Below are 26,565 nucleotides of genomic sequence, written 5' to 3' on the forward strand. Positions count from 1 at the left end.
TAATTTACTATGCTGCTGGCAAGATTTATGCCAAAAAAATAAATAAAAATCATTCCGCTATGTTGTAGCGCATAAGGTATCTCCTGCCAGCCTTTTAAGTGTTATTTGTGTCTCTCTCTTTGTGTGGGTGGGTGTTTGGAGCTCAGAACTCCGGTTTATAGTTGGAGAAAGCTGTTAAGCATTGGAGCTATCACCTTCCGCCGACAGCCTGCGTGTATAATTTTAAATACCTATCACTTTATGGAGGGATGCAATATGTAGCACGTTCACGCGACCTCCCGAGAGCTGGTGGGGAAAAGCTCCCCGCTCCGTCCCGCCCCCCAAAAAAAGCAGCCCCAGCAGTCAAGACGCCCAGCGAGAAAGAGGCCTCCGCGCCGGACTTGTTGCTTCTGCCAAGAGCCGGGCGTGGGCTGCAGCCGAGAAAGTCGGAGCCGGACCGGTGCAGCAGGAAGGGACGGAGAAAGGCTTATGCAGCCTCTGCCCATCGCCGCGCCTTCGCTTACCCCGTTGGATCCCGGCCGAGTTCTGAACGTGGACTGCGCGGCGCTTCGCGGGCTCCCCCCCCACTCCCCTCTCTCCCCCTCCCTCCGCTGTCGGTGTGTTTTGTTTAAATGAGAAACATAGAAGGGGCGGGCCCTGGGCGAGCGTGTAATCGGATAGCTCTGCCTTTCTGTCTGACATCCACATGCTGCTCTGCCTGAAAAGGCTGCGAGGAAGCCGAGGCGGAGGCAAAGAAAGGGAAGAGCCGCCAACCCCGCACCAGCGTCCGCACAGCTTCAGTCGAGACCCCACGCGTCGGAGGAAGGCGGCGGCGGCGGCGGCGACAGAGCAGCACTCGAGGAGTCGTTCGCGGCGCCGCATCCGGAAAACGCCTCTGGCGTGAAGCTGACCGGCAGCCGCCTTGAGAGCGCGAACTGGCAGCGTGTTGGGATCAGGGAGGGGGGGAAGCAGCCGGGCGCCGCGGGCTGGGAAATCACCACCACCCTTCGCCGGGAGCGCCCTGCGTTGCGCTCTCGCTCTCCGCCGCCAGGCTCGGGCGAGGACTGTGAGGAGGGGGGGGGGTGCGGCTGGTTGGGTGAGATGCCAAGGCGGCCCGTTTTTTGTTTTTTTTTCGTTTTTTTTTCCGGCGGCTTTGCGGAGAACCTCGCCGGTGATGCGGCGCTGAAGGCAACGGGGCTCTGAAGAACGGGGCTCTCTCGCGTGCTCTGGCTGTACGTGTGTGCGCGGTTCTCCTCCTGCGCCGTGTGTCGCCGGCTGTGCGCGCCCCAGCAGGGCTGCCGGGCGCTTCTTTTTTTTTTTTTTTCCTGCTGAAACGTCAGGAGTTCCCTCCAGCTCGGCGATCTTTTGGGGAAGTGGGTTTATTGCGGAGCCGAAGGGGTGGAAGCCCCGGGACGGATTTGAAACCTCGGCAGAGGAAATTCTGGGACGGAATCCGCGTCGTCTCGGAGACTTGCGAAAGAAAAATCCCGCTCTCCCTCACCCAGCGCGGCTTGGGAGGAATCGCTCTTTTTTTTTTCCCCCATCAAGGGTTTCTCCATCCTTCCCCGAAATGGATACAGTTCCTCTGCTCTGGGGATTTCTCCTCCTTCGTTTGGCCGGATCGGGAGTTTTGGGGCAAGCAGTAGGTAAGACCTAAGGATCGCCACTTCTATTTTAAAAGACACGTCCAACCTGCCTCTGTCAACCAATTTCTTTCAAGGGAGATGGGGAAGCGACCAATCCGGGGTTACTCAGCCAGATTCTGTTTATATCTACGGCCGTAACTCCGCTCCTTTACAAAAAAACAACTTAAGCTCCACTTGAGTTGGTTGCAAAATGGATGATGACTTTGTAACAAACTGAAAAGTCTGGGGTTGTTTTTAGCTGTGCATGTCACATATGGAATAAATCAAAGATCTAAACATACCACAAAGTCCCCCTTGCTATGTAATTTTTGTGGAGGCGGAGAGAAAATATAACTTCTCCAAATCTGTCCTGTCTTTAACAAAAAGGCATAAATCATTTCTAAATGTGAGATACGTTTCAGATTTACATTTCTAAAATAAGAAAATTCCGACTGGGGTGGTGCTGGAAGGGAGATTCCCTTCTAGAAATAGGAAAGTTTGCGTTTTCCAAAGTGAGTGAGTGAGTGGCTTGGATTCGGGAAAGAACAGCCGACCGCATCTTTTCTGCTTAATATCTAAGGAATAGAGTAACCGAGGACGTCCTTTGCATCTGTTCCTGCACGTGCACGCACGCGCATACAGGTGTACTTTCTTCCACGGGGAGAAAGAACTTTATACAATTTTGGCTGAAAACCCTTGCAAAACGGTTAGAAACTTTTCTGGATGAATTTACTGGCCGAAAAGGGCTGCAAGGAACAACCGAGCCAATCCATACGGCGCATTTTAAGTCCTCCTGTCTATTTCAAACCGCAGTGAATTGTTTAGAAACATCTATTGCTTCTTTAAAACTCTTCCAGCGTTGTTCCTGAAAGAAAAAGGGAGGCTGGAACTAATCTCTGATTACTGGTGAAGAGGGCGCGCTAAACCCACCCATCCGCCTTAATTACTCCTTTGGAGATATCAGGCGCTCCTTTCCTCTAAATTGGTTACTGAGCGGTCAGTGAAAACTGATAAGGCAGATCAGACCCACAAGCAACAGGGCTGGGGAGGGGAAGAAGAGCCAAGAATCACCAGCTTCGTCCAGCGAAGTGGAGCACCTTAAGATAGTTTCGAAATAGCGGGGGCGGGGGCGTCCTGCGCCTTTGAAGCGAATAGAATAGAAATTGTTCGCGGCGCGGTTCCAAGTCGATTCCAAAGGGAGTCTGATTCCATTCGAGGTCTGCTTGGGCGCCGCGCAATTCTGCGCACGGTTCCTGCACTAAAAAGTCTCCGGGAGTTACGTAGATTGTCGACCGGCACGCAGGGCGGGTGGCTCCCACCCATCAGGCTAGAATCGGGTTATGGGACGAAGACGGCTTCATTTTGTCGATGAAAGAAAGCCGCCGCTCGCTAGGCCTTAGCCGGGCGCCAGGGTTTCTTTTGGCCCGAAAGCTTTCCCCAAGGATGGCAGAGCGCTTTGGCCACACCACAAAGTTCCCGCGTCAAAGCCCGGCACCTCTAAGGGGGGTTGGAAAGCCGGCAACGAGACGGGTGGGCGAGGACCAACTTCGGGCGGGCTGCAAGGCAGGGTGGCAGGCGAGACCCCCAAAGGGCTGATCCAAACGAAGCCGCCGGAGAAAGGCTGGCTAACGCGTCAGTGAGGCGGCGAAGTAAGGAACGTTAAGAGTGATGGGCGGGAGGGTTGCCTCCTTTTTAACGCTCCCTCCCGACCTCCCTCCTCGGTCGGCAGAACGGCAGCGCCCTCAGCCTCGTGCCTGTTCCCCGGGAGGAGGGAGAGTCTGAGAGCCCCGGTGCAAAAGGTGGCCCTGGCTACATTCCCCGGGGCTCGCCGGGGCGGCGCTTCCCGCAGAGTCCAGGGCGTGCTACACGCCGCCACCGCCGCTCTCGCTTTTGGCGACGACGAGCCTTGCGGCAGCGCCCGCCGCCCCTCCGAAGCGACGGGCAGAGAAACGCCTCGAGTCCCACCAGACGAAGGGGCCTTGCCCTGCCGCCAGTCTCGCCCACTTTTGCGGACCTTCGGCGCTGCCCCCCCCCCCGATCCTATTTAAACAGCCGGCTAAACAAATCCCCTCGGGAGTCCGCGCGGCATCCGTGAGTCCCGTCCTCCGGCAATCTTCTCAAGCCAAGTTCCCCCGAGGTCAGTTGGGCCAGGCGGTGCCTTCGCTTTGGGCGGCCTGAGGTTTGCGCCCGAGCTTCCCGCGGAAGTCTGACCGAGAGGGCTTGCGAGGGCCGTCCCGTCGCCCGGCCTGGACTGCCATGTTTTCCTCCAACGAGCCTCTCCCGCCCTGGTGCCCCTGGCTATTGGACGCCGCACAGCTCTTTAGGGGAAAGAAGCCTCCAAGGCTGGGCGGATCACAAGACCCACAACTATTAGGCAAGGCGGGTGCGGGGCAAAGGCTTGCTGAAGTGCGCTAATGCTGGCCCTGGTTGCGCTGTCTGACTCCCCCTGGCTTCCAAAAGGGACTACCGGGCTACCCAGCCTGGAAGCTGCAGCTGATGGAAATACCCCCCCCCACGCCCCTGCCTGGGAAAATCCGAAGTGGCCGGTGAGAATCGAGGCAAGCCCTTTCAGTTCTGAATCAGGGGGTTCTGGTCACTTGTTTCTGCCCATGATAAAAATCCTCAAATGAAGGAACAAGAAAATAGTCCCCGGGTTTCTGCTAAGTTATTCTTTTGAATAAGAAAAAAAATGGCAAGTGGCGCATTCCTATCAGTTAGATGAGCCCTTAAGCTTAAAGGGTTGGAAGCCTGAGATGAGGGTGAATAATGCCTGACAGCCCTTTGCCTGCTGGAGGACCCTGGAAGGGCCCTTTTCCTTGCAGCCCTGAGCGGACTATAGCTATCTCAGCAGCAGAGGTTGGGGAATCTCCCCAAGGAAGTTCTTCCCCCTCACCTCCCCAGCCCAGCCTGGTGATTTCAGGGAAATCAGCAACGTGATTGAAGTAACGGAGGGAATAAGGGACAGAAAGGGTGATGAATGTGTCGTAAATGCTGGCTTGTTTCTGAATTCTTGGCACTGGTGCCTTGCTGCAGAGGGTGGCTGCCTTGAAGGCTGCAGCAGCCCTGTGTTGACAGCAGACTGGGTTTTTAAAATCTCATCTCGCCCGAGGTTGAGGCCATAGGAGCTGGGCACTGACAGATGTGTGTTACTGGTGTAGGTTTTTCAGAGAATGCCCCTCTCGTCTCTGCTCTTCTGTAAGCCCTGGGCATCTGTGTAGGCTGAACAACCTGTATAGCCTTTTCACTTCCAGGGCTTGGCCATTTTGGCAGCCATTCAGGCAGGAAGAACTGAAATTTCACAAAATAATATACACGGCCTCCTTTGAAGAACAAAAAAACATGCCTCAGTTAATTGAACAAATGATGATTGTGCTGGGACATACATTGTGGGGTGTGTGTGGATTTTTAATTTGAATCCTTATTGCTAAATTGAAACAAAAAGTCTTTCCCAACCATCAGAAGTTTCTCTTTGGGGAACTAAGAAGGTTGGGTAGGCTTGTTTACTACTCTTATCAGAAGGAATTTATTCCAACAGCCCTCCTTTTTTTCTCTCCCCATAGCATCTGCATAGGGAGTGCTGTGGATGGGGAAGGAGTGGAGATTTAGCAGGTGGGGATTGGCAAAAGTAGCTTTTTGGTCCCTCTCAGCTGTTAGGGTTCTGTGAATAAGGAGCTCTTCCATTTTCCTCTGCAGCTGTTGTCTTCTGAAAGTCCCTGCTTGTGCATTTGCAGGATTTGCTGGAAGAACTGCAGATGTAGGATTTTTGCACCCCCTCCCCCTGCAATTCGATGATTTAAATTTTCTGGGGACTAGGAGGAGTTGTCCATATTGTTAAATCCCAGTCAGAGCTTGATGGAAACCAAATGGCATTGTTAACAGGTTTAGAAGAAGTAAAAGCCTTGGACTTTTGCCAGTGGGACTGGTGAAACAGTCACGAATGCTGCTTTTCAGTGCTGCTTGTGAGTTAAAACATGGCAGCTCAGGAGGGAGATACATTGGAAGCTCCTCTTTGCCCAATCCCTATGGACATCTTTTTGCAAACTGGGGGAAGCAGGCAAGAGGCTGTCCCTGCTTGTAGGGAGAATCATCTCTTTTGCCCCTTGGCATTGATTTGCAATTAAGAGATGCAATTTTCTTACTAATATTTTTTTAAAGCAGGGTTTAACATTTTGAGTAAGAGGCATTGTGGGGGGACAAGAGGCATTTTGGGTTGCTTGCAAAGACTTTGGACATTTTTAGAATATTGGAAAACTTCTTCTGATATGATCAAGGTGAAGGACTATGTTGCATGTTATGTTAGCCATCAAGCAGTATGTATGTGTAGTATGTGTAGGAATCTAGACATTGTGGAATCTCACCTTGAACTGTGAGTTGGGTGGCAAATAAATTTGATAAGTAAACAAAACATAGTCTTTGAAGCTAGTTTCAGCAGACTATGGTTAAACAAGCTTACTATAAAATTTGAACTCAACAAGTTCAGAGAGTTTAAAAGATTTCCAAAAACAGAAAGAATTAGGTAGAATGAAGAATGTCTCCCTCATATTTTATTAGCTTTCTGTTTTGTAAATTTTAAAATGTATCAGGATTTTTCAAGGACTTGTGTTGCGTTAGCTTTGCTGCTGCTGTAAGACTACTGTAAAACGTGTTTAGCATGTCCAGCTGCAGTTTAGCATTTGCTGTGTTCAAGAAAATGATACACAAGTGGCATTAATTATGGGTAACCATGGAATGCAAGGTAGCTGTAGCATTTATGATGCATTTCTTTCCATTATGGGCTTCTGTGCTGCTAAATCGTAAGCCCACCGATTTAAGGCTAAATGTAAGAGATACACAGAAATTTTGGTATTATACTCTATATGGGGGTGGGGAGAAGTTGGGGAATGTAGAAGGAGCTCTCTCATTTGGGGACTTGAACCACTCTGGTCTCTTGTTACCCTCAGGAGCAATTTCAGTTGCAAATGAACCTCTGCCTGTTGTTGCTTTTCCCAATGAGGAGGAAATTGTGGCTAATGCTTCATTTCAGCTGATTGATTTCTCCTTAATACCGACATAAAGTTAATAGAGGAGAGCAGAGCTGTGATTAAGCTATATAGCCCCAGTTGCTTGACTTGGTTTGATTGAATCTCTTTTCTTTACAAATATAATCAAATAAATCTGATGCTTCTTTTGGAAGAAGAAAGCTGTTTAATGGTAAAGAGGAGGATGAGAGGGCAACTTGCAGGCCAAGCTGGTTTTAATTCTACAGGCTTTGATACATCCACATCAATGTAGATGAGTTAGGAAGTCATTCCCTAAGGGGGTCTAGTCAAAATAATTCAACAGGGTGCAAATAATTGCTCAATACTCTATAATCACTCCTCAGTATTTCCATAAATGAAGTGAGAATTCAAAGGTTGATTTCCTAGCAATATGAAACTCTAGTTGTGCGTACAGAATTGGGTACGAGAGTGGGAATTATTACAGGTTAGCTAACTTCCTCTACAGTTAGTACAGATGGAAGGCACAGCAAGAACATAGTGTATCTGCCTAAGTAAAGTTGAGTACTTAAAATGTTGTATTTTCCTTATCCAGAAGAAATAGGAGCAAGATTTGAGTTTTGCATTCTGTCTCTTATACAAGTAGTCCACAGTTTTCTTATGTTCTAATCTTAACCCAGATTACTTCTCAGAGAGAGGAGTGGGTGAGTGAATCTTCTCTCTAGAGCCATTTAATCCTTGCCCTTTGGGCTCATTCCTCCAATTAGTTCTTGTAATAGGGAGGACATCTGCTGGTTTAGGGCATCAGGTACAAGCTATGAGAAACTCATATGCTGTACTCAATAGGGTAACTTTGCTGGCAGAATTTGTGAGGTTCATCTTTAGTTTCTAAACTTGAGAGGGGACTGCCAAGCTTCTGAAGATCAAAACGCCACATAACCAAAAAGCCTGGTTTTTTTGTTTTTGTTTTTTTGCTTTTATTTACTCGGGCAATGAATTTTTAAAATGCTTTTCAAAGCAGTTTACGGGTAGGACTCTTGCACTTTGCTATCAGTAAAACAAGCCCATTAAATCAATTTTAGTCAAAGAATGAACCAGCTTTAATCAAATGCAATTAAAAAAAAACCTATGCCAATTCCAAAACATTTAATCAACCCAATTACTAAATATGATAAAAATTGACGATGGAAACCCAAACAATAGAAACGGGAGGAAGCAGGGCTGCTGGAGGAAATATTCAGATTCTGTCTTGGTCTGATTCTAATACAGCTTCCTTTGTCCAAATATATCCCTTTTTTTCATTTTGTTTGATTATTTGTTTTTCTGAATAATTGCTCTATAACCATATTGGCCAAAAATCCACAGTAAGGCAGCTGACCTTGAAAAAGGCTAAATAGGATTAGGGCTGGTTAATATTTCGGTAGGACATTACTAGCAAATTTCTGGGCTCACCTAAACTGTGTTTTTATATACTAAAATGTCTCCAAAAGAAAGTATTGACAAACCACTCTTGTATGGTTGCCAATCTTGTATGATTGCATAGATGTCTATGCCATCTCCAGGTTGAGCTTCACTGAGAAAGTCTTTATATTCCCCTAAGGAGGTTCAGGCTTGGCAATTTCTAAGCCAGGGTGGTTAACAATCCAGCTATAAAGAAGACCCAGGTGACAAGACTCCCTCACCCCCTATTTTCTCTTAGAACGAAAATGTTGTGGATGGTGTTTTGATTTGAAACAGCTTAGAGTTTTAAATGTACTTATCAAGACATGCATATGATTGTGGGGACAGGAGAAGAAACATTGTACCAGGGACTCTTCCAAAGTTTGTTAGGAAGAAAAATAAACAAATAGTTAGCCTTTGTCATTATGGAAATGTAAAATGTTTTGCTTGGAAAATAGTAAAATCATAATTGACTAGATGGTATTTATATATATATTTAAAGCTTGAGGTTTTTTTAGTAAGTAAAAAAGGTCAGTCAAGGCCAGGTTTGCTAGGATTATCTAATAGTGGGAGGTGATGCCATTTGTGAAAATGCAATCTCAGCATCAAAGATACAACCCCCTTTCTTCTGTGTGGGTTTTTTCTGTTAATTGATTATGTTCAGTATTTTATTAGTCACACTGAAGCACAAAAGCAGTCATGTTGATCCACAAGGGAGAAAAAACAACAACAAATCCATACCGAGACCCTCTTCACTGGAACAGTTGAAGATTTATATCATCTTTCCTGGTGAAGGCTTCTTGGAAATTTGAAAGCTTGCAACTTTATTTCAATCATCTCCTGATAATAATAAAGACATTATCTCAAAATGAGTTAAGAAATAGTGCCTGCAGAAAGCTGCCCAGGAAAGCAAAATGGCTTAGTGATTCAAATCAAGGAGCCAGGCTCTATGTGTGTAAAGGCGAACAGAAATCCTCACTTGGAAAAAGCTCTATAGTCACTAGATGCTGTGCAAGAAAAATCCTTCCTTCCTTCCTCCCTCCCTCCCTCCCTCCCTCCCTCCCTCCCTCCCTCCCTCCCTCCCCCTTGGTATCCTTGGAATTCTCAAAATAATTCAATGGGGTTTTTTTTGGTGAAACATTAATTATTCATCTTCAATATGCATTTTCATTCTGGCTGAAAAGGAGTAGACTCTCCACTCTTCCAGTCAGCAAGAAATTCAGGACACATGAATTTGGGCATGCATGTTCTTTTTGAAGAAGCCTATGACCAAAAGGACTACTAGGAGAGGGATGTGAATGAATTGCTGATGTTTCTTCCTCTACAGCCCCATGGAAACACAATTGGTGGACAAGGAATAGAATGATAGCAGTAAGATTTACCGGTATATACTGCTTCACAGTGCTTTACAGTCCTCTCTAAGCAGTTTACAGTCAGCGTATTGCCCCCAACAATCTGGCTCAGTGGTGAAATCTGGCCGGATCTATCTGGCTCACACAAACTGGTAGCACTGGTGGCGGGAGGCTCCGCCCACCCACTGGGACATCATTACATCCCATTTTTACTCTCTGTGCATGTGCAGAAGGCTCTGCGCATGCGCAGAAGAGGCGTGCATGCGTTTCCGTGCGCGAACCAGTAGCGAAGGTAAGTGGATCTGGTTCCTCATTTTACCCACCATGGAAGGATGGAAGGCTGAGTCAACCTTGAGTCGATCAGAATTGAATTCCTGGCAGTGGAATGCAGAGTTAGCCTGCAGTACTGCATTCTAACCACAGCACCATCATGGCTCTGATAACATGCATTCTCTTCTAGCATCCACCCTCACCTACATGAAGTTTCTTGGAGGCAAGAAGAGTTATGAAAAGTGGCTTTTTGTTGTTGTTAAAGGAAGTTCAGAGTGGGTACTGCACAGTAATTTTTCAACCAGGCACAGCCTAAGTCCACAGGCATGTTGCTTCAGTAGTCCTGCATAGTAAGTGCCTACTCAGTGACTTGTTTTGTGGGTCTTCTAAATTCAAGATCTAGAAGTGCAGGGATTTTCCCAAAGAGCTGGTTACGATAAATGTAACACTGGGAATCTGGAGGCTTGATTAGTCTCTCTGTTGACTGAGAGATGACTGTTCCTATACAGCCCTTTCTCAGGAGTCTTGAGCTGGTCTTGGTCTCTGGGGGAAGCAAGGAAGGAAGGAAACCAATAATGAGTAGCCAGGATTCCTGTGAATCACTATGGACAGTAGGAATCAAGAATGAGTTTGCTGTAAACTAATGCTAAGAAGAGAAGTTGCGCTTAAGATAGGGTGACACATGGGCAATTGTATTAATAATCTCCATGAGAGTGAGTAGACTTTCCAGCCTTTTCCAGCATAGGAATGAGTACCTAATAAATTATATGTGGCCCTTAGATGATTTTTTTATTTATTGTCCCCATCCCCCTCTTCATTTGCCAGCTGTTTTCCACTGCCCCTCCCTCCCTCCCTCCTATTTGGAACAACCTGTCTGAAAAGGTTTGAGCGATATAAAAAAAGCTTAAACTAAAAAGTATATGCATGGTGTTAGTTAAGACTTATGGATGAACTTTACATAACCTTGAAGTTAAAAAAATCTAATGGAATTGATCCATTTGCTTTTTAAATTGCACTATGTTCAACTTTTCTTTGTCCTCCTGCAACATGGAATGGGCTGAGTGTTTGTTTTCTTTTGTCAATATGTACAACTGGTTTGGAATACTGGACACCATGACACAAATATGTTGACATGGGTGCTCTCTGATGTGATTTTCTCCAGAAGACTTGGAGACATCTGGAGGACTTATTTGGAATTATTTAATTTATTACCTATTGCATTTTTAAGCTGGGTCTTCTGCTCCCCCCCCCCAAAATCGCCTTTTGTCACACTCCATTTTTTCTCCTGTTATTTCAAAAGTAAATGAGGCCGTATTATTTTTTCTAAGTTCTTAAACAACTGTATTGATTTTAAATCTATAAACCAACCCATCTGCATTGGGGCTATAAATGTATATCTAATGAGAAAGCCAGCTTAGGCTAGTGGTTAAGGCACCAGGCTAGAAACTGGGCGACTGTGAGTTCTAGTTCCCCCTTAGTCATGAAAGCCAGCTGAATGACCTTGGACCAGTCACTCACCTTCAGCTCAATTCACCTCACAGGGTTGTTGTTCTGGGGAAAACAGGAGGAAGAAGGAACATTAGATATGTTTGCTGCTTTAAGTTGTTTATAAAAAAAATAAGGTGGGATAAAGGTAAAGGTTCCCCTCGCACATATAGTCATACTAGCATTAGCCTCTAGGTAGGGTGCTCATCTTCATTTCAAAGCCGAAGAGCTAGCGCTGTCCGAAGATGTCTCCGTGGTCATGTGGCCGGCATGACTAAATGCCAAAGGCGCACGGAACACTGTTATCTTCCCACCAAGGGTGGTCCCTATTTTTCTACTTGCATTTTTTACGTGCTTTAGAACTGCTAGGTTGGCAGAAGCTGGAACAAGTAACGGGAGCTCACCCTGTTATGCGGCATTAGGGATTTGAACTGCTGAACTGCCAACCTTTCGATCAACAAGCTCAGCAGCTTAGCCACTGAGCCACCACGTCCCCAAGGTGGGATATAAATAAATAAAAATAAATAATGGAATATAAGGTAGGGTTCATATAATTTCTCTCAATCTGTTGCCTCCATTATACATAAAATGTGTATAATGTTCAGGGCCATATTTTGGGGAGAATCTACTAGTGATTCTACCAGCAAGCTCTTATTACTCACCAAAATAATTCATTTTATGCAAAGTGCATTCTCCTTGTATATACATATTTCTCTTTGAAATACAATCTGTATTTCTTAGCTATTTTTGTTGCTTTATCTCCTGAGAAATCCAAAGTTTAAAAATAGATTGTGATGATAACATTTTGCAAAAAAGCACACTGCCAAAACTTCCCTATAAGGCTGATAACCAGGCTATGAGCTCCTTTTGCGATAGCAGATGGCACTACCTAGTTGACATGGGCCTAATCTGAAAAAAATGAAGTGGGGTCAGATCTGATTATCCCAGACCTGGATGGGAGTCTACTAAGAAATCCCCACACTATAGATTAGCCTAAAGTGAAAAAAATTCCAAAAGTAGAGAATGACAAACTATGATTATTGCCAAGAAATCTGCACAGCAGCATTCATATAGTCACTAGAGGTGAGCATCTCTTTAGATTCAAAGACAAAATGTGCTTAGGGAACACATATTCCGTCTGCAGTTACTTAAAGCAACTGTGTCCTTTCCTGGGATCGCACACATTTGGTTTAAGGAGTTGCAGGTGCATGGGTGCCCATGCTTGCATCAAAGCACTTTTTGTCTTTGAATCCAAAGTCCTTTCACAGCTCTAGTAGTCATCAAGTTTGACTGGGAAGAGGCTTTACCTTTTACCTCCTGAGTTTAAGGTAGACGTTCCAGCAAAGTTTGTTGTCCTGGTCTCCAATAATGCAGAAATAATCATGATAGCTTTTTCCCCCATAGATAACAAATGGGGCTTTCAGTTGAAGAAATTGAGAAGATGTTGACAAAAGAAGGGGCAAAAGTTGAGAAGCTGTTAATAAACAAACCTGAAAGATCAAATAATGTGTATACAGAAGTAAACTTTCTACTAGCTTACTCAGCTGGAGTCTCTTCTCCCTCCCAACGTGATGTGTTATAGTTAAACAACACTTATAAGCATAACACTTTATTGCATGAAAGGCTCAGTATATTTTACAAGAGCAAATGTAAGCATTCCCAACAAATTTACTTTAAGTTGCTTTCTTTGCCAAGCACCACTCCCTCATTATGGCACTAAGAAAATAGGGATATTTAAATAAATAGGAAACCAAAAGGAAAGAGTTCTTGTTTCCTTTACTGTCAACACATTTCTTGTAACAGGAAATTGGAAGAGCGATTTATTTATTAGAAAGTACTGTTGAAACAAAAGACTGGGTTTCAGTATGGTACAAAGCCGTGGTTGGTTGGGTTTTTTTATTACTATTATTTATATCCTGCCTTATATCTCTGAGAGATTGCTCAATGTCCATGTTGATCAACCCAGATTTTACCCTTGCAACATCTCTGAAATCGGTTGAGAAACTGATTGATCTAAAGTCAGAGATTCCCCAGTTCTAGTCCAGCATCTGACCACTGTATTACTTACTCTGAGTTGAAAAAGCCAGAGTGGTTGAATTGCCAAATAACACTAAGCCAAAAACCACACGGCTTGGGTTCAAATAACTTTTTCTAAACCAAAACAGAAGAAGCCACATTATGACTTACTGTGTGTGATTGTATTTTGTGACTTCCTTCTAAAAAAGTATTTTTGATGAAGATACCATGGCAGTTTCACAGCATAAATTCAAGTACTGTTACTGAGAAACAGATTTCAGTAAGCTCAATTGAGCTCACTCTACTAACTTTTTCTCAAATATAACTGAGGTCCAAACGGTATGATGTGAAAAAAAATTGTGTTGCCATGATGTACAGATTCTGTTGAGAGCGTTAGATGCTTTTGTAGTAAAGTATCTTATTGTTGCTGCAGTAGTCCAATCAATGTACTGCAACAAAGTAGGCTTGGGTTAGAATAATCTTCATTCAGATACTAGGTGTAACCTGTGTGCACAGCCCTCCCAGAGTTCCTCTAAGGCTGAAGTAAAGCCAGGTTATGGCTGTGATAGTAAATCATCTATCTTTCTGACTATTTATGTTTAGTATTCAAGGACCAAAGTGTATCTGACTCTTCCAGTAACACTTTTATGTCCAGTGTTAATTTTTTTTGAGTTGTGTAGACATTCTAGACAATAATCCCTCTAGTATTTAGTCACTGTTGTGTCATGCTTTCTGAAGAACTACTGTTTTGTTTTGTTCCTGTGCTATGTTTGAATGACATATTTGAATCAATGCTATCTGTTTGGTTCTGAATATATAGGAATTGAGTTCATCTTTCCCAATTGGAAGATTCAGTTCTACAAGAGAGAGTAGCAACTGCCTTCAAAATATGGCAATGGTCTGTGTTCAGCTTATATGAGGTGTTACTTTGAACATCTATGGAGGCACGGAGGCATAGTTGGCTGTGTAAAAAAGCAAAGCTTACACGGCTCATAGATTTTCACTGGCTAGCCTGTTTCTTATAAAAGGAAAAGGAAACTTGCTAGGTGACGGGTGCCGCCTTGCAAGACAATAATAGAGCAGTCTGAAGAGATAAAAGGAGGTGGGGGGAAAGCTCTGACTGGCTTGTTGCTCTCTTCTTACAAATATTTATCAGGATAAGCAATTCAAATCTTTAGCTGTGAGACATCCAGTGTTGAATAATCTATTATCCCTGGTATGTGCAAATGGCTCTTTGTCTTTCTTTCCAAATATGCCACATTAAATCCATGCCAATCACCTCTTGTTTGACAAAGATACAGACTTAAGGGTGGATTTGGTTAATTCACCTGTGATTTTATTTATATTGGTCAGGCTCTGTCTTCAGAGAAATGAGTGTGATACCTGAGATCCAATAATGTGACTTCAGTACCTAATCTAGCAAGAGATAAAGATAAATTGTGACAAGGAGGAAGCCCTGACTTCCCCACAGATGGCTTTGGTAATTAACAAAGCAGGGTAAAAACACATGTTAGATGTAGATAAATTTATGCCAGGATCTGGTGTGTTCATCCATAATGAAAGCCTGTTTCAGTTCCCCAAAGGGATGTCAAATGTGAAAAGGGAAGAGTTTTAAATAGAAAATAGTCTGGTACTCTACATAGAGTGAAAAAGCCTTCTGTAGTTCAGATACATTTCCTAAAATTGGAAGGGGTGAACAGAGAAGTTGCCAGCATGTATGTAGCCATGCGGTGTTGAGAAGACAGTTTAGGGCAGTGAATAGGAGACCAAGGATAAATCAGATGCTTGGACTAGCAGCTATTTTAATCTCCCTTGACTAGCTATAAAAGGGAGCCAAAACAAATAAATCCAGTTTTGGATGGCCGTGCCGCATAGCAATTCAAATATTGTTTGTGCAACTTGGAGCAATATGTGCTCATAAAGACCTTGAAATGCTTTGCTAAAAGCTAACATTTGTAGAAATGACTTCAGTAAATCTAGCAAAAAAATATTGCAATGGGGAAACGCAAGCCTGCAGCAAATATTTGGTAGCTGCTAACTGGTTTCTTTGGCTGAGTTAAAGTTTTTCTTGGAAATGAGGGTTTTGAAAAGGAACTGGATGGTTGTCAAAAGCATCTTTGAAAAATGTATCCTTGCCTTTAATTAAGAATGCTATTTTGCCTTATTTGGTCATGGATACAATTCACTGGTAACTTTTAAAGCCCAGAGCCCTGAGATTGGCCATAGCAGGTATATATTGCTTCCTAAGAGAAATTATCTAGGCCATGTTGTGGAAAGGCTTTGTTGTGTTTTATGTTTGGGCTTGTTGTCCTCCTTACTTTAGGAAGCCTGACTTGAACAGCTTCTAAAGGATTGGCTGAGTTGGAGTAGCTCCATTTAACTGCTATTTTCAATGTTGCCTTTAACAAGATTCGTGTCTATTCTGTAATAAGATGTAAACACTTGGAAAAATCATTGATTTCAGCAAGAGAGAGTTCACTACACTATTTAAACTGCTCCAATTGAAACCAGTGAATTTAAAAAGCTGGGTTTACATAAGTGAAAGTTGTGGAGGAAGAAGTGTATCTACTTGTTTCTAAGGAAGTTATCATATTTTCTGAACCTTTTTCATATTTAACAAATGAGTGATTTAAAAAAAGAGAGAGATTGGCTATAAGGCAGCTTCCTTTGTTAAGTAGATCATTGGTTCCTTATATATTTGATAAAGATTTAAAATGGAGGAAATATTTAGAACTATTGCTCTAAAGCAGTATATATGACTTGTGCATATGTAAGGAAAGTGCATATGTAAAGAAAAAGAAACAGTTCCAAACTATCAGTAATATAGACAATATAAAACAGTTATCTCATATTTCATTTGTCTTTTTCCATTTGTAAATACTGGCTATAAATTTGCAGGCAAAATACAAAGCTTTGTATCACTCTTCCCAGTTGCCTCTTTGTTTGTCAATATGACTCAGTTTTTACAAACTCTAGTCTGCAAATGAATGGCTAAGTCTTTTGGTGTGGTTAGAGTTAGATTGAATTGAAATGGAAAAAATGAAAAGATAAATGATAATTCTGACCAAAAATATGGACATGCTCCTATAGATGAACATAGTGGAACATTTAAAAAAGGAATATAAAATTTCAGAACAAACAGAATAGTTTTATTTATTAATGACTAAAGTTTAAATTGATCTTAGAAAACATACTCAGATGCTGTGCTGTGTCTATACCTACAAAGATCGGAATCATGCAAGCTATGGTATTTCCTGTGATACTCTATAAAAGTGAAAGATGGAATTTGAAAAAAACAAGATAGGAAGAGTATTAAGCTTTTGAATTTTTGGTGTTGGAGACAACTTCTGAGAAGTGCCATGGACAGCCTTGAAAACAAATTGCTGGATCATCGAACAAATCAATCCAGAACTCTCACTCAAGGCAAAAATGTCCAACTCAAATTATCCTATTTTGGGAACATTATGCAAAAGCTCCAATGCTGTGGGAAGGAAAGAAAATTAAGCAGGCAACCAGCAGCAAGGTGGATAGACTTAGTTACAATAGTGATGAGTGCACTGTTGGAAGAGCTGAAGAACAAGGTTAAGGAAAGGTCATCATTGAGAGAATCAATGTGGTTGCTAAGAGTAGAAAGCAACTTGATGGCATGTAATAAATCATTTTAAAAATCAACTAATCTGGCTTTCAGGGAATCTGAGTATTTCTTAGTTTCCTTCAGTCATTTTTTCCAAAGCAGATTGTAGCAAAATGCTAGTAGTACCTTTTAAAAACACTATTAGCGTGTATTCCCTCTTCTCCACTAAATGTCACCAATTCTCAAGCATTTTGCTCACCTTCTCCTCTTTAAAGTTTTGATGAGTTGGGTCTGTGTTTGGAATGTTGCTTGGGCATTCTGTAATTCTTGAATAAATGTTAGTTTCTTCAGTTTAAGTTCTGTTGTTGAGTCATGCCCCCGCCCCGACAAATGTATGAGTTACCCAGTAATTCTAATGCCTCACCAATACTGCATCATTTCTTTTTCAAGTACCAAAATCCTAGAAGGGAGGTAGAGTTTACTTGAGTGACAACAACATGTACCAACTGAGCTCCATATTTTACTCAGTGTTGCTTCCTGTACTTTTGGCTGTGGAAACAGCAAGGATCTTGGATGGAGGAATGTACAGATAGTCCTCAATTTACAACAGTTTGCTTGGTGACCGTTCAAAGTTACAATGGCACTGAAAAAAATGACTTATGACCATTTTTCACACTTATGCAGCATCCCCGTGGTCGTGTGATTTACATTGGGATGCTTGTCAACTGACTCACATTTATGACAGTTGCAGTGTTCTGGAGTCATGTGATCACTTTTTCCAACTTTCTGACCAGCAAAGTCAATGGGGAAACCAGATTCACTTAACAACCATGCTACTCATTTAACAGCAGCAGGGATTCACTTAACAACGGTGGCAAGAAAAGTGGTAAAATGGGGCAAAACTCACTTAACAAATTTCTCACTTAGCAACATAAATGTTGGGCTCAATTGTGGTCATAAGTTGAGGATTGTCTTTATCTTACCATCATTTAATTGAAGTACAACTTGCCAAAGATCAATGAGCAATACTAAATCTCCAAAAGCCTTTGATTAAAAAGTAATACTACACCAACTGAACTTGGCAACAGTATTCAGTACGGTATGAATTATACTGTGAAAGCATCATAAACAACTCAATCATAGTTGCAACTCACCCAGGATTACACTATGGAAAATAACTTGGACTATACATTGTCAGAAGTTTTAAAAGGTTGCATTGACTTTTGAAGAGAGAACTGTTTTCTTCAGTTCACTTTTCTTTTGTGGTATTAGCCCCACTGATACCCAAATACTAGCTATATAAAGTCTTGGATTTTTGTTTTCTTGACTTATTAGGATGAATAATTTCTGATCCTGGAGCCATTTTAAATTTAAAAGAAAGCACAATAATTATTCTCTGCATATGTTGCACTTCTCTCGCTTCCTTCCTATTCATTCTTTCAATATGTTACCAAGTCTGCTTTGAGGGCTCTTACCTTGGGTTTTGCTTATCTAAAGATAATTTTTTATCTCTCAAGGTGTGAAAACATCAGTCTCTATCTTGAACTTCAAAGACAGGATGCTAGTTAAAGACAAATCCAGATGTTCTTCCATGATGTCCTTGAATAGATGCGTAAGATTCCTAGTTTTTAATCCCTATTTCTCTGTAACAGAGCAACTCCCCAACCCTTGGACAAGGAAAGCAAACAAAAATAAAATAAAGGAGGAACGTGGCTTTAGCAGGCTTCCATTCCATGGTTGCATTCCAGGATACAGTGGCCTTGTACCATCAATAGCCTTAGAGGAGAACATTAGAAAGCTGTCAGGTTCAGATAAGGCTGGGATCCTCTCCTGTGGGACCCTCAGTTGTATTAATAAGGAAAAATTAATTTTTAACCTCTGGGATGACTGCCAAATCCTATGACCTTTTGGCAGCCCAGCTGTGCTAGAAAAACAAATTGTAGGTATGTAAGAACAAAGGGGAGGGAATCCTACCACAAATTAAAGTACAGAATTTATTTATGATGGAGGAGGGGGGAGTACAGTTCTATACTGCCAAAATAAAAATCTCTCTCTTTTTTGATACTGCCCTCCACTTAGCACTGGATGGTTGTAGATGCAAGAATTGTGTTTCCCATGAGGTCCTAGATTACACTTGTCTAATCCAGAACTTGAGACAAGTGATAGCAACGTCATACCCAAAGGAATGAGGGAATGTCAACAATTCCAGTTTTACCTTCATCCTAATAGCAGCCTTTTGACACTTCTAATTAATACATATGCAAGAAAAAGGAGAATTGGTTTCTTTGCAAAAACAAAAACCACCCTTCTATCCAGCTACCAAAATTCCTACTAGAATTGAAGTCTGTGTTGTAAACCACGGCTGCTTCTGACACAGTTTAACAGTGGCACTTAGCAGAAGCAGAGTTCTAGTCATAGTGTTGTAAATGAACAGGATAAGCCTCTTTGAAGTCAACGTCAAATCAAACCTCAAAGGATGGTCTCTGATGTCCTTGTACTTCTTTCCTTGTAATTACAGGAAAAGAAAAATCCCTCTGTTGCCTAAGGTGGAAGTTCGCCTTAATAAAGCCTTCAGGAATTTGCTGTCTGGTGGTGCAGTGTGTACTTTCCAATATTTGGTTCCAGTCCTCTTCTGTTTGTTTTCACAGAATATTGCACCGAGGATGACATTTTCCTTTGAATTATGAATTCTCACAATCGTGTTATTTCCTGATTTAGAAATCTGACACTTGAAAGGTCAATTAAGAAGTGTTTCTCCCATCTATGGAAAAAGTGGGAGGACTGTTCTCAACTGCAAAGAAATGCCCTGTAATCAGCCACTGGGTAGTCCGGGCTTAGGTGGTTACTTTAGAAGAGCGAAGTTATCAGGTCTGTAGTTATTTACAAGACCACTTACTACAAATAGAATCTGCAAAAAGTACATGTTGAGAGGCCTTATCCTTCCACCCAGTGTGAAGAGCAGTGGGATGGGACTCAGAAGAATGCATTCTCTCTCTGAGCATCCCTTCTGCAGAGCAGGCTACCGCCAGAAATAGCAAGTTCTGTGCTTTCATTTGTGACTGTTAGGAATATGGAAGATCAGGCTCTTGGAAAAAACTTTTGGGAACTAATCTTAGTTTTTAGTTTACTTTATTGTCATTGCATCTCATACAACGAACTTAAATGCCATCTTCAGTGTAAATTATAACTATAAAAATAAAACACAAACACACATCCTTCACATTCCTATCTATACAATTGAATTGAAAACCCGATATTGCATTAATATTGCACTATAGAGTAGAATATAGTTTCTGCCCTAGGACAGAAGCTGTTTTTCAGCCTGTTTGTCCTTGTTTTTATTATCCTGTACGGTCTGCCAGATGGTCATAGTTCAAAAAAAGGGTGCCCAGGATGAGATGGGTCTTTAAGAATGTTTTGAACTTTCTTAAGGCAGCGGGAGCTATAAAGCTCTTCCAAAGAGGAGGGAGGGAAACCAATGATCCCCTGGGCAATGATGTTAACCCTCTGGAGTGCTGTCCTATCTGCCACTGTACAATTGGCAAACCATACACAGGTGCAGTAAGTTAAAATACTCTCTATGATGCAGCGGAAGAAGGTCACCAGCAGTTTTTCATTCAGTTGTTTGTCTCAGGTAGTAATCCCTTTTGACCAGTGCTGCAAGGTGAGTGCCCCAGGTCAGGTCTTCGTTTATAATAACACCCAGAAATTTAAAACTGGCCACTTGGTCTCCATTGATAAGCAAGGGCTGGATGTCAGATCTATTCCTTCTATAATCCACTATAAGCTCCTTGGTCTTATTTTTTAAAGTTGATAAATTTAAGACATTTTCTCAAATCTGTCCACTAATTATTATTCACTGCAGGGCATTCAGAGCTCTACAACTACTGTTTGGTTAATGTTTCAGCCAACCAATTTTCAAGAAATACCACTCATCCAATTATATTAATTTCCCATGTTTTACAATAACAAACTAGGAGCTAATACTATATAATTTTATATTCCTAGTAAACCTGGTCAATGAACCAGTAGCAAAAATTGTTATGAAAATATATAAAATGCTATTTCACTATTTCTTCAAAATTTTAAACTAGAAAGGCTCAATAATAATTGGGCGCTGCAATCAGACAGTGATATGTACCAATTTGCTTACAATTCTGCTAGCCCTGGACTAAACATGAAGCAAAGTAAGGCCATGCTTAGGACACTGAGCAACCTACCAGTGGTAGGTTCCACTTACCTTCACTACTGGTTCGCAACTTGCTTCGCTCGCGTGCAGCACTTCTGCACATGCGCAGAGCGTTTGTGATGATGTCTGGGCGGGTAGACGGAGCCTCCCACCACCGCTACTACTGGTTCGCCCAATCCAGAGCAAACCAGTAGAAACCCACCACTGGGGATACCACAGAGTTTTTCCCCCAGCTATCATACCCTCAGTTGTTTCACTGTGATAATTTAGTCATTTTAAAAAAGTTTTCTTTATCTGTCATGTTTAATCAGCATTGTTAAAAAAATGTTTTCTTGGGCATGGGGAGTGACTAAAGTTTGAAAGTCTGATTGGAAGATGTCAGATATCACATTTGATTCCATCTCATGTCACGGGAGTATTACTTCTATGGAGGGACAACATTTTTAGGCTCTTATCATTTGGCCTAAATCTCGTCTTGAATTCTGCCAATCCAGTCTGAAAATGTTACAATTTATATCGTGCAATTTATAGCTGAGTGTCTGAGCTGCCTGTGGGTTATCAATTTCTGATGATTTGCTAAAATGAATTTTCAGGAAACACGGGGCCACAGACTTCCAGTGGGATTCATCAAGTTCAGATCTTCAATCATTCCCCTGGAGTTTTTAAAAGACTTTCAAGAAAATCTACCATGCTTAATACAAAAGTCTTATATAACATTAATGAGATTCTCCTGCTATAAAGAAGATATTTTTCAAATGTTAATGGTATCAATTGATGAGATTTACATATTTTATGAAAAAATGATTGAAGTTAAGTCATTTGAAACCAAGATGGTACGTGTAATTATTCTTCTTGCAAATTTTATTCATGGTTTCCATCAATAGCTAGGTCTGGTCCTGTAAAATCCCTTATCTTCCTGCTCCATGTATTGAACAAATTGATATCATGATTAAAAAGAGTATGACCAAGTAATGGAGAAGAGAAGAAAGGTTGGGGACCTTTTCTAAATTTATGTAGTACCTTTTAAAAAGGGATTTAAATACTGAGCCGTGCTGTGCAGTGGTTAGAATGCAGTATTGCAAGCAAACTCTGCCCACAGCCTGAAGTTCGATCCTGATGGGGCTCAGAGATGACTCAGCCTTCCATCCTTCCGAGGTCAGTAAAAAGAGGACCCATATTGTTGGGGGCAATATGCTTATATTGTAAACTGCCCAGAGAGTGCTGCAAAACACTGTGGGATGATATAAGTGCTGTTGCTATTTGAAAAATATACAGTAGTTTCTCCCCTATGTGAACTATTCTAAGCTATCTCTCAAGATTTTTGTGGGAAGAAAGGAAAGGGGGAAAAGCAGTCAAACAATTCTAGCAAATACATCTCAGCCAGAAATATAAACTGGTTTCTTAATTTATAAAGAAAAGGAAAGTGATGAGCTAATGCTAATTAAAACCAAATACTACTTAAATTAATTTAAATAATAATGCTAATTAAATTAATACATATATTAATTATATTAAAACCAAGTACTATTTAAGCCAGGTATAGAATAGGTGGTACCTGGCCCAACCATAGTAACTTTAAGTGGTACCTAGGTATCCTAGTGGACCAACACAAGTATGAGTGCTGCAGCTGCCAAAACAAAAACAAATGGAGTCATAGGTTGCATAGATGGGGATGGCATCAAGATCATGAGAAGTGATAACACCACTTTATACTGGACTAGTGAGACCACACTTGGAATACTGCATCCAGTTCTGGTCACCCTAATAAAAAGATGCTGAGAAAGACAGAGAAGAGCAGCAAAGATGATAAGGGGTCTAAAGGCTAAATCTTACTATGAATGGTTAAGGAAACTAGGTCGGTCTAGTCTAACGAAGAGGAGGAATAGGGGTGACATGGTAGCCAGTATTATTCTCGCAGAGAAGAGGGGCTCAACCTGTTCTCCAAAGCACGTGAAGGCAAGAAGTAATGGGTGGAAGGTCATTAAAGAAATATACAACCTAGAACTAATGAGAAATTTTATGATAATGAGAACAATTAATCAGTGGAACAACTTGCTTCCAGAATTGAGGGTGCTCCATCGCTGGAGGTTTTCAAGAAGTGATTGGAGAATCATTTGTCTGGAATCGTATAAGAGTCGTGCTTGAGTATGGGGTTGGACAAGAAATCCTTCAACGTCCCTTCCAGCCGCCGCCACCACCACCATCACCACCTCCTCCTCTTCTTCCTATTAGTCTATTGTACTCTAATACTTGTGTGCTGAATTTAGCTTCTGAGTCCTACATATTTATTGGCATTGTTACCAGGGGTGAAATTCAGCAGGTTCTGACAGGTTCTGGAGAACCGGTAGCGGAAATTTTGAGTAGTTTGGAAAACCGGCAAATACCATCTCTGGCTGGCCCCAGAGTGGGGTGGAAATGGAGATTTTGCAATATCCTTCCCCCAGGAGTGGGGTGGGAATGGGGATTTTGCAGTATCTTTCCCCTGCCACACCCACCAAGCCACACCATGCCTACCAAGCCACGCCCACAGAACCAGTAGTAAAAAAAATTGAATTCCACCACTGATAGTTACTCATTTTTGTATTCTATTTTTATTTACAAAATGTAGGTAGTCCTCCAGTTACAACCACAATTGAGCCCAAAATATCTGTTATAAAGTGAGAAATTTGTTACGTAAGTTTGCATCATTGTACAACCTTTCTTGCCTCAGTTGTTAAGTGAATCACTGCAGTTGATAAATTAGTAATCCGGTTGTTAAGTGAGTCTGGTTTCCCCATTGACTTTGCTTGTCAGAAGGTTGCAAAAAGGGATCACACCACCCCGGGACACAGCAACAGTCATAAATATGAACCAGTTACCAAGCATCTGAATTTTGATCACATGATCATGGGGTTGCTGCAACGGTCATAACTCTGAAAAACGGTCATAGGTCACTTTTTTTCAGTGCCGTTGTAACTTTGAATGATCTCTAATGCACTGTTGTAAGTTGAGGACTACCTGTATGTCCCTTCAGTCCAGCTGGACTCTAAGTGATTTGCCACATAACAGTATATAATATAATGCAATCAGGATGATTCAATAATATAAAACAGAAACAATATATCACTATAGTAAAATGAAAGCTTCCATTAATGTCTAAAGAATCAGTCTTAAAACACTCTCCAGAAAATCCAAGTCTTTACAACTTTCCAAAATCTAAAAGGTTGACAATCTTTCTTGCCTCAGAGCTCAAACTGTCCCATAAGAAGGTAGCAAATTTCTCAGATTTTCTGCTTGCTTGTTTGGTACCAAAACAGGTACTAAGTCTACAAGATTTAAGAACCTCCTTTTTACTTCCTAAAACTTCTCAAACTCAAAAATATTCTTCCCACTCCAGTGGCATAAATGATGTCAGCAATCACATACAATTTCCAGCCTCTTCAAATAAAATTAAAAAGAAAAATGAAATGTAGCCCCTACATATGGGGTTGATTCAGGCTTTACAGTATTTTCTAAATATGTGAACATGTCAGCATGTAAAATGTGATTGGTAAATCAGACAGAGATGTGGCGTAATGTAAAATTTGGCATTCTTTCTTTTTGTCTTCTTTCCTATGTGATGGGATAGTTATTGTGACTGAGGTTTTCTGCCCCCACAAACCTCTATAGCTGAGAGGAATTCTAAAAGGATGACACCCTGCCTCATATTTTACCTCTTAAATGTTACAGAGAGACAATAGATGGGGAAGGAAACAGCCACTGCTTTAGGCAGCAGTTACGTATGCAGAGCGTAATTACAGTCTAACGGATAGAGCTTCCACAAAATATATATATTAGCAGCGTTGAACAAAAGGCCAGTGACCTATTTCTACAGATGAGAGAAAATGAATGGAAATAAGTTATATTTGCGTACCTTCTTCAGTTTTGCTAAATTTGTTCCAAGCACAGAATTCCAGATTCTTTGATAGAAAATGTGAATATCTTTTGTGAGAGCAGACATGTGTACAACATGGACTACTTTATCCTGATTTACAACACAGTCTCTTTTCCCATGCTTGCAAACTCCGATTAGGTAGAAACCTAAAACATATGGTATGTCTCAATTTCCTATGTTTCAAGCTGAACAAAATAGATGGATTGGAAGAATTCTCACTTTTCTTGCATTAAAGATACATTGTTGACCCCATTGTTGACATTATTTGTCCAAATGTTACGATTGTGATCAGAAAAAGCAAGCAAACATTGATGTGACCTTGTTCTCAGTGAGAAATTCCAGAAATCCAGGTCCTTGCTATGAGTCACTCTATGAACTAAAAAAAGTGCTATTAGTATTTAATTGTCTGACACCATAAAGTATGGGGAGTGTCCCTTATCATCCAGTTGAAGTGTCCACTCTGTTTTCTGCTTAACACTGCAGAATGCACACCTGCATTTTAAAAGCAGGTAGCAGTTTTATAGGAATGTTTCTCACCATGTTCCCTTAGAGTATTGAATTCTTCCACATGTGCTGGCTTACAGATATTTTTCAGAGCAACATGAGTAAAAGATGCAACATTTGAAATGCAAATAAAATGGTGTTCTGAATGCAAATTTAATTTGTATTAATATTACTATAGTATATTTTCTCAGAAATTAGTCTAAGTAAATATTAAATATTGTTTAACGGGGCTTATTGTTGCAACCTCAAATTTAGAGATATTATTGATAATGAATAGCCTTAATGCTGGTCACTTAGGAACACATCTCCACATGGAAGGAAGAAATAATGATTAACATGTTGCTACGAAATCTGGTATGTTTTAATAAAATCTTTTGGAAACAATATAAAAATATTTTCCACCTTGAAGCTGTCCATTTTTACTGCACACTTTTAATATGACACTACCTTTCCACATAAGCTGGACAGAACAGAGTTTGCATGGGGCAGCCCCACATGGGTTCTTCTAAGAGATGATGGCATGAAGGAAGGCACCAGAGTGGCGGTGTATTAGGGAGGCTCAATGATTGATGATGATGTTAGGAACTGTAATTCCAGAACTATCATCAAGGGCCCCGGAACTGCATTTGCAGGAATACATGGACAATAATGGACATAAATATCAATTAACAAAGTTAAATCATCTGCTCTATTGGAATTACATTTGTTTATGATCTAAGATGTCAGATAATGATATTAAGTGTAGGTGGTATTATGGCTAAGCAGGATGTAAAATCTCATCAGCTGTGTTTGTTAAAAAGGAAAATGTGAATATTAAAAGATAAATTGTGGGCTACCCCTACATCCTCTGTAAATAGCTTCTCTTCATTGTCTTCCTCATTGGCAGTGAAAAGTTAAACTCCATTAGGTACACATATAGATGGCTTTGGAAGAGAAAACTTTTAAGACAAGTACAGCAGAAATATTTCACTGAGGTATCCCTTCATCACTTTGAATGCCAGACCTCTTCATTAAATAAATTTGAACACAATTTTGAGTCTAATATTTATATCAAAGTTGATCTTGCTGAGAAGAGGTTTCTGTACTCCCTCTTTTTCTAGATATTCTGCTTGAAAAGTATGTAGCCAAAATTAAAATTTGAAAGTGCTAAGAAAGTTCTAGTTCCATTTAGGCATGAAGCCGGCTGGGTGACCTTGGGCCAGTCCCTCTCTCTCAGCCCTAGGAAGCAGGCAAGGGCAAACC

The 26,565-nt window shown here is 41.6% G+C and overlaps 1 protein-coding gene and 1 long non-coding RNA gene across 5 annotated transcripts in view; both read left to right on the forward strand.

The window, feature by feature from the left end:
- Nucleotides 1-414: 414 nt before the first annotated feature.
- The window catches only part of NRP2 (neuropilin 2), a 207,191-nt gene continuing 181,040 nt past the window's right edge, over nucleotides 415-26,565 (forward strand). For 3 of the 4 annotated variants that reach the window (XM_034431452.3, XM_034431461.3, XM_034431465.3), the window contains exon 1: nucleotides 639-1,625. In XM_034431452.3, coding sequence (XP_034287343.2) covers nucleotides 1,550-1,625 — 76 coding nt within the window. In that variant the 5' untranslated portion in view covers nucleotides 639-1,549. Of the gene's footprint in view, nucleotides 1,626-26,565 lie in introns of all 4 variants that reach the window. The other variant, XM_034431468.2, reaches the window with a different exon arrangement.
- Nucleotides 18,235-19,300, forward strand: LOC132710651 (uncharacterized). The gene is made up of 2 exons (XR_015731193.1): nucleotides 18,235-18,329; nucleotides 19,236-19,300. It is a non-coding gene; the product is annotated as an uncharacterized LOC132710651 (long non-coding RNA).

Source organism: Pantherophis guttatus, chromosome 1, assembly GCF_059756535.1.
Source record: "Pantherophis guttatus breed Tessera chromosome 1, ASM5975653v1, whole genome shotgun sequence".
NCBI lineage: Eukaryota > Metazoa > Chordata > Lepidosauria > Squamata > Colubridae > Pantherophis > Pantherophis guttatus.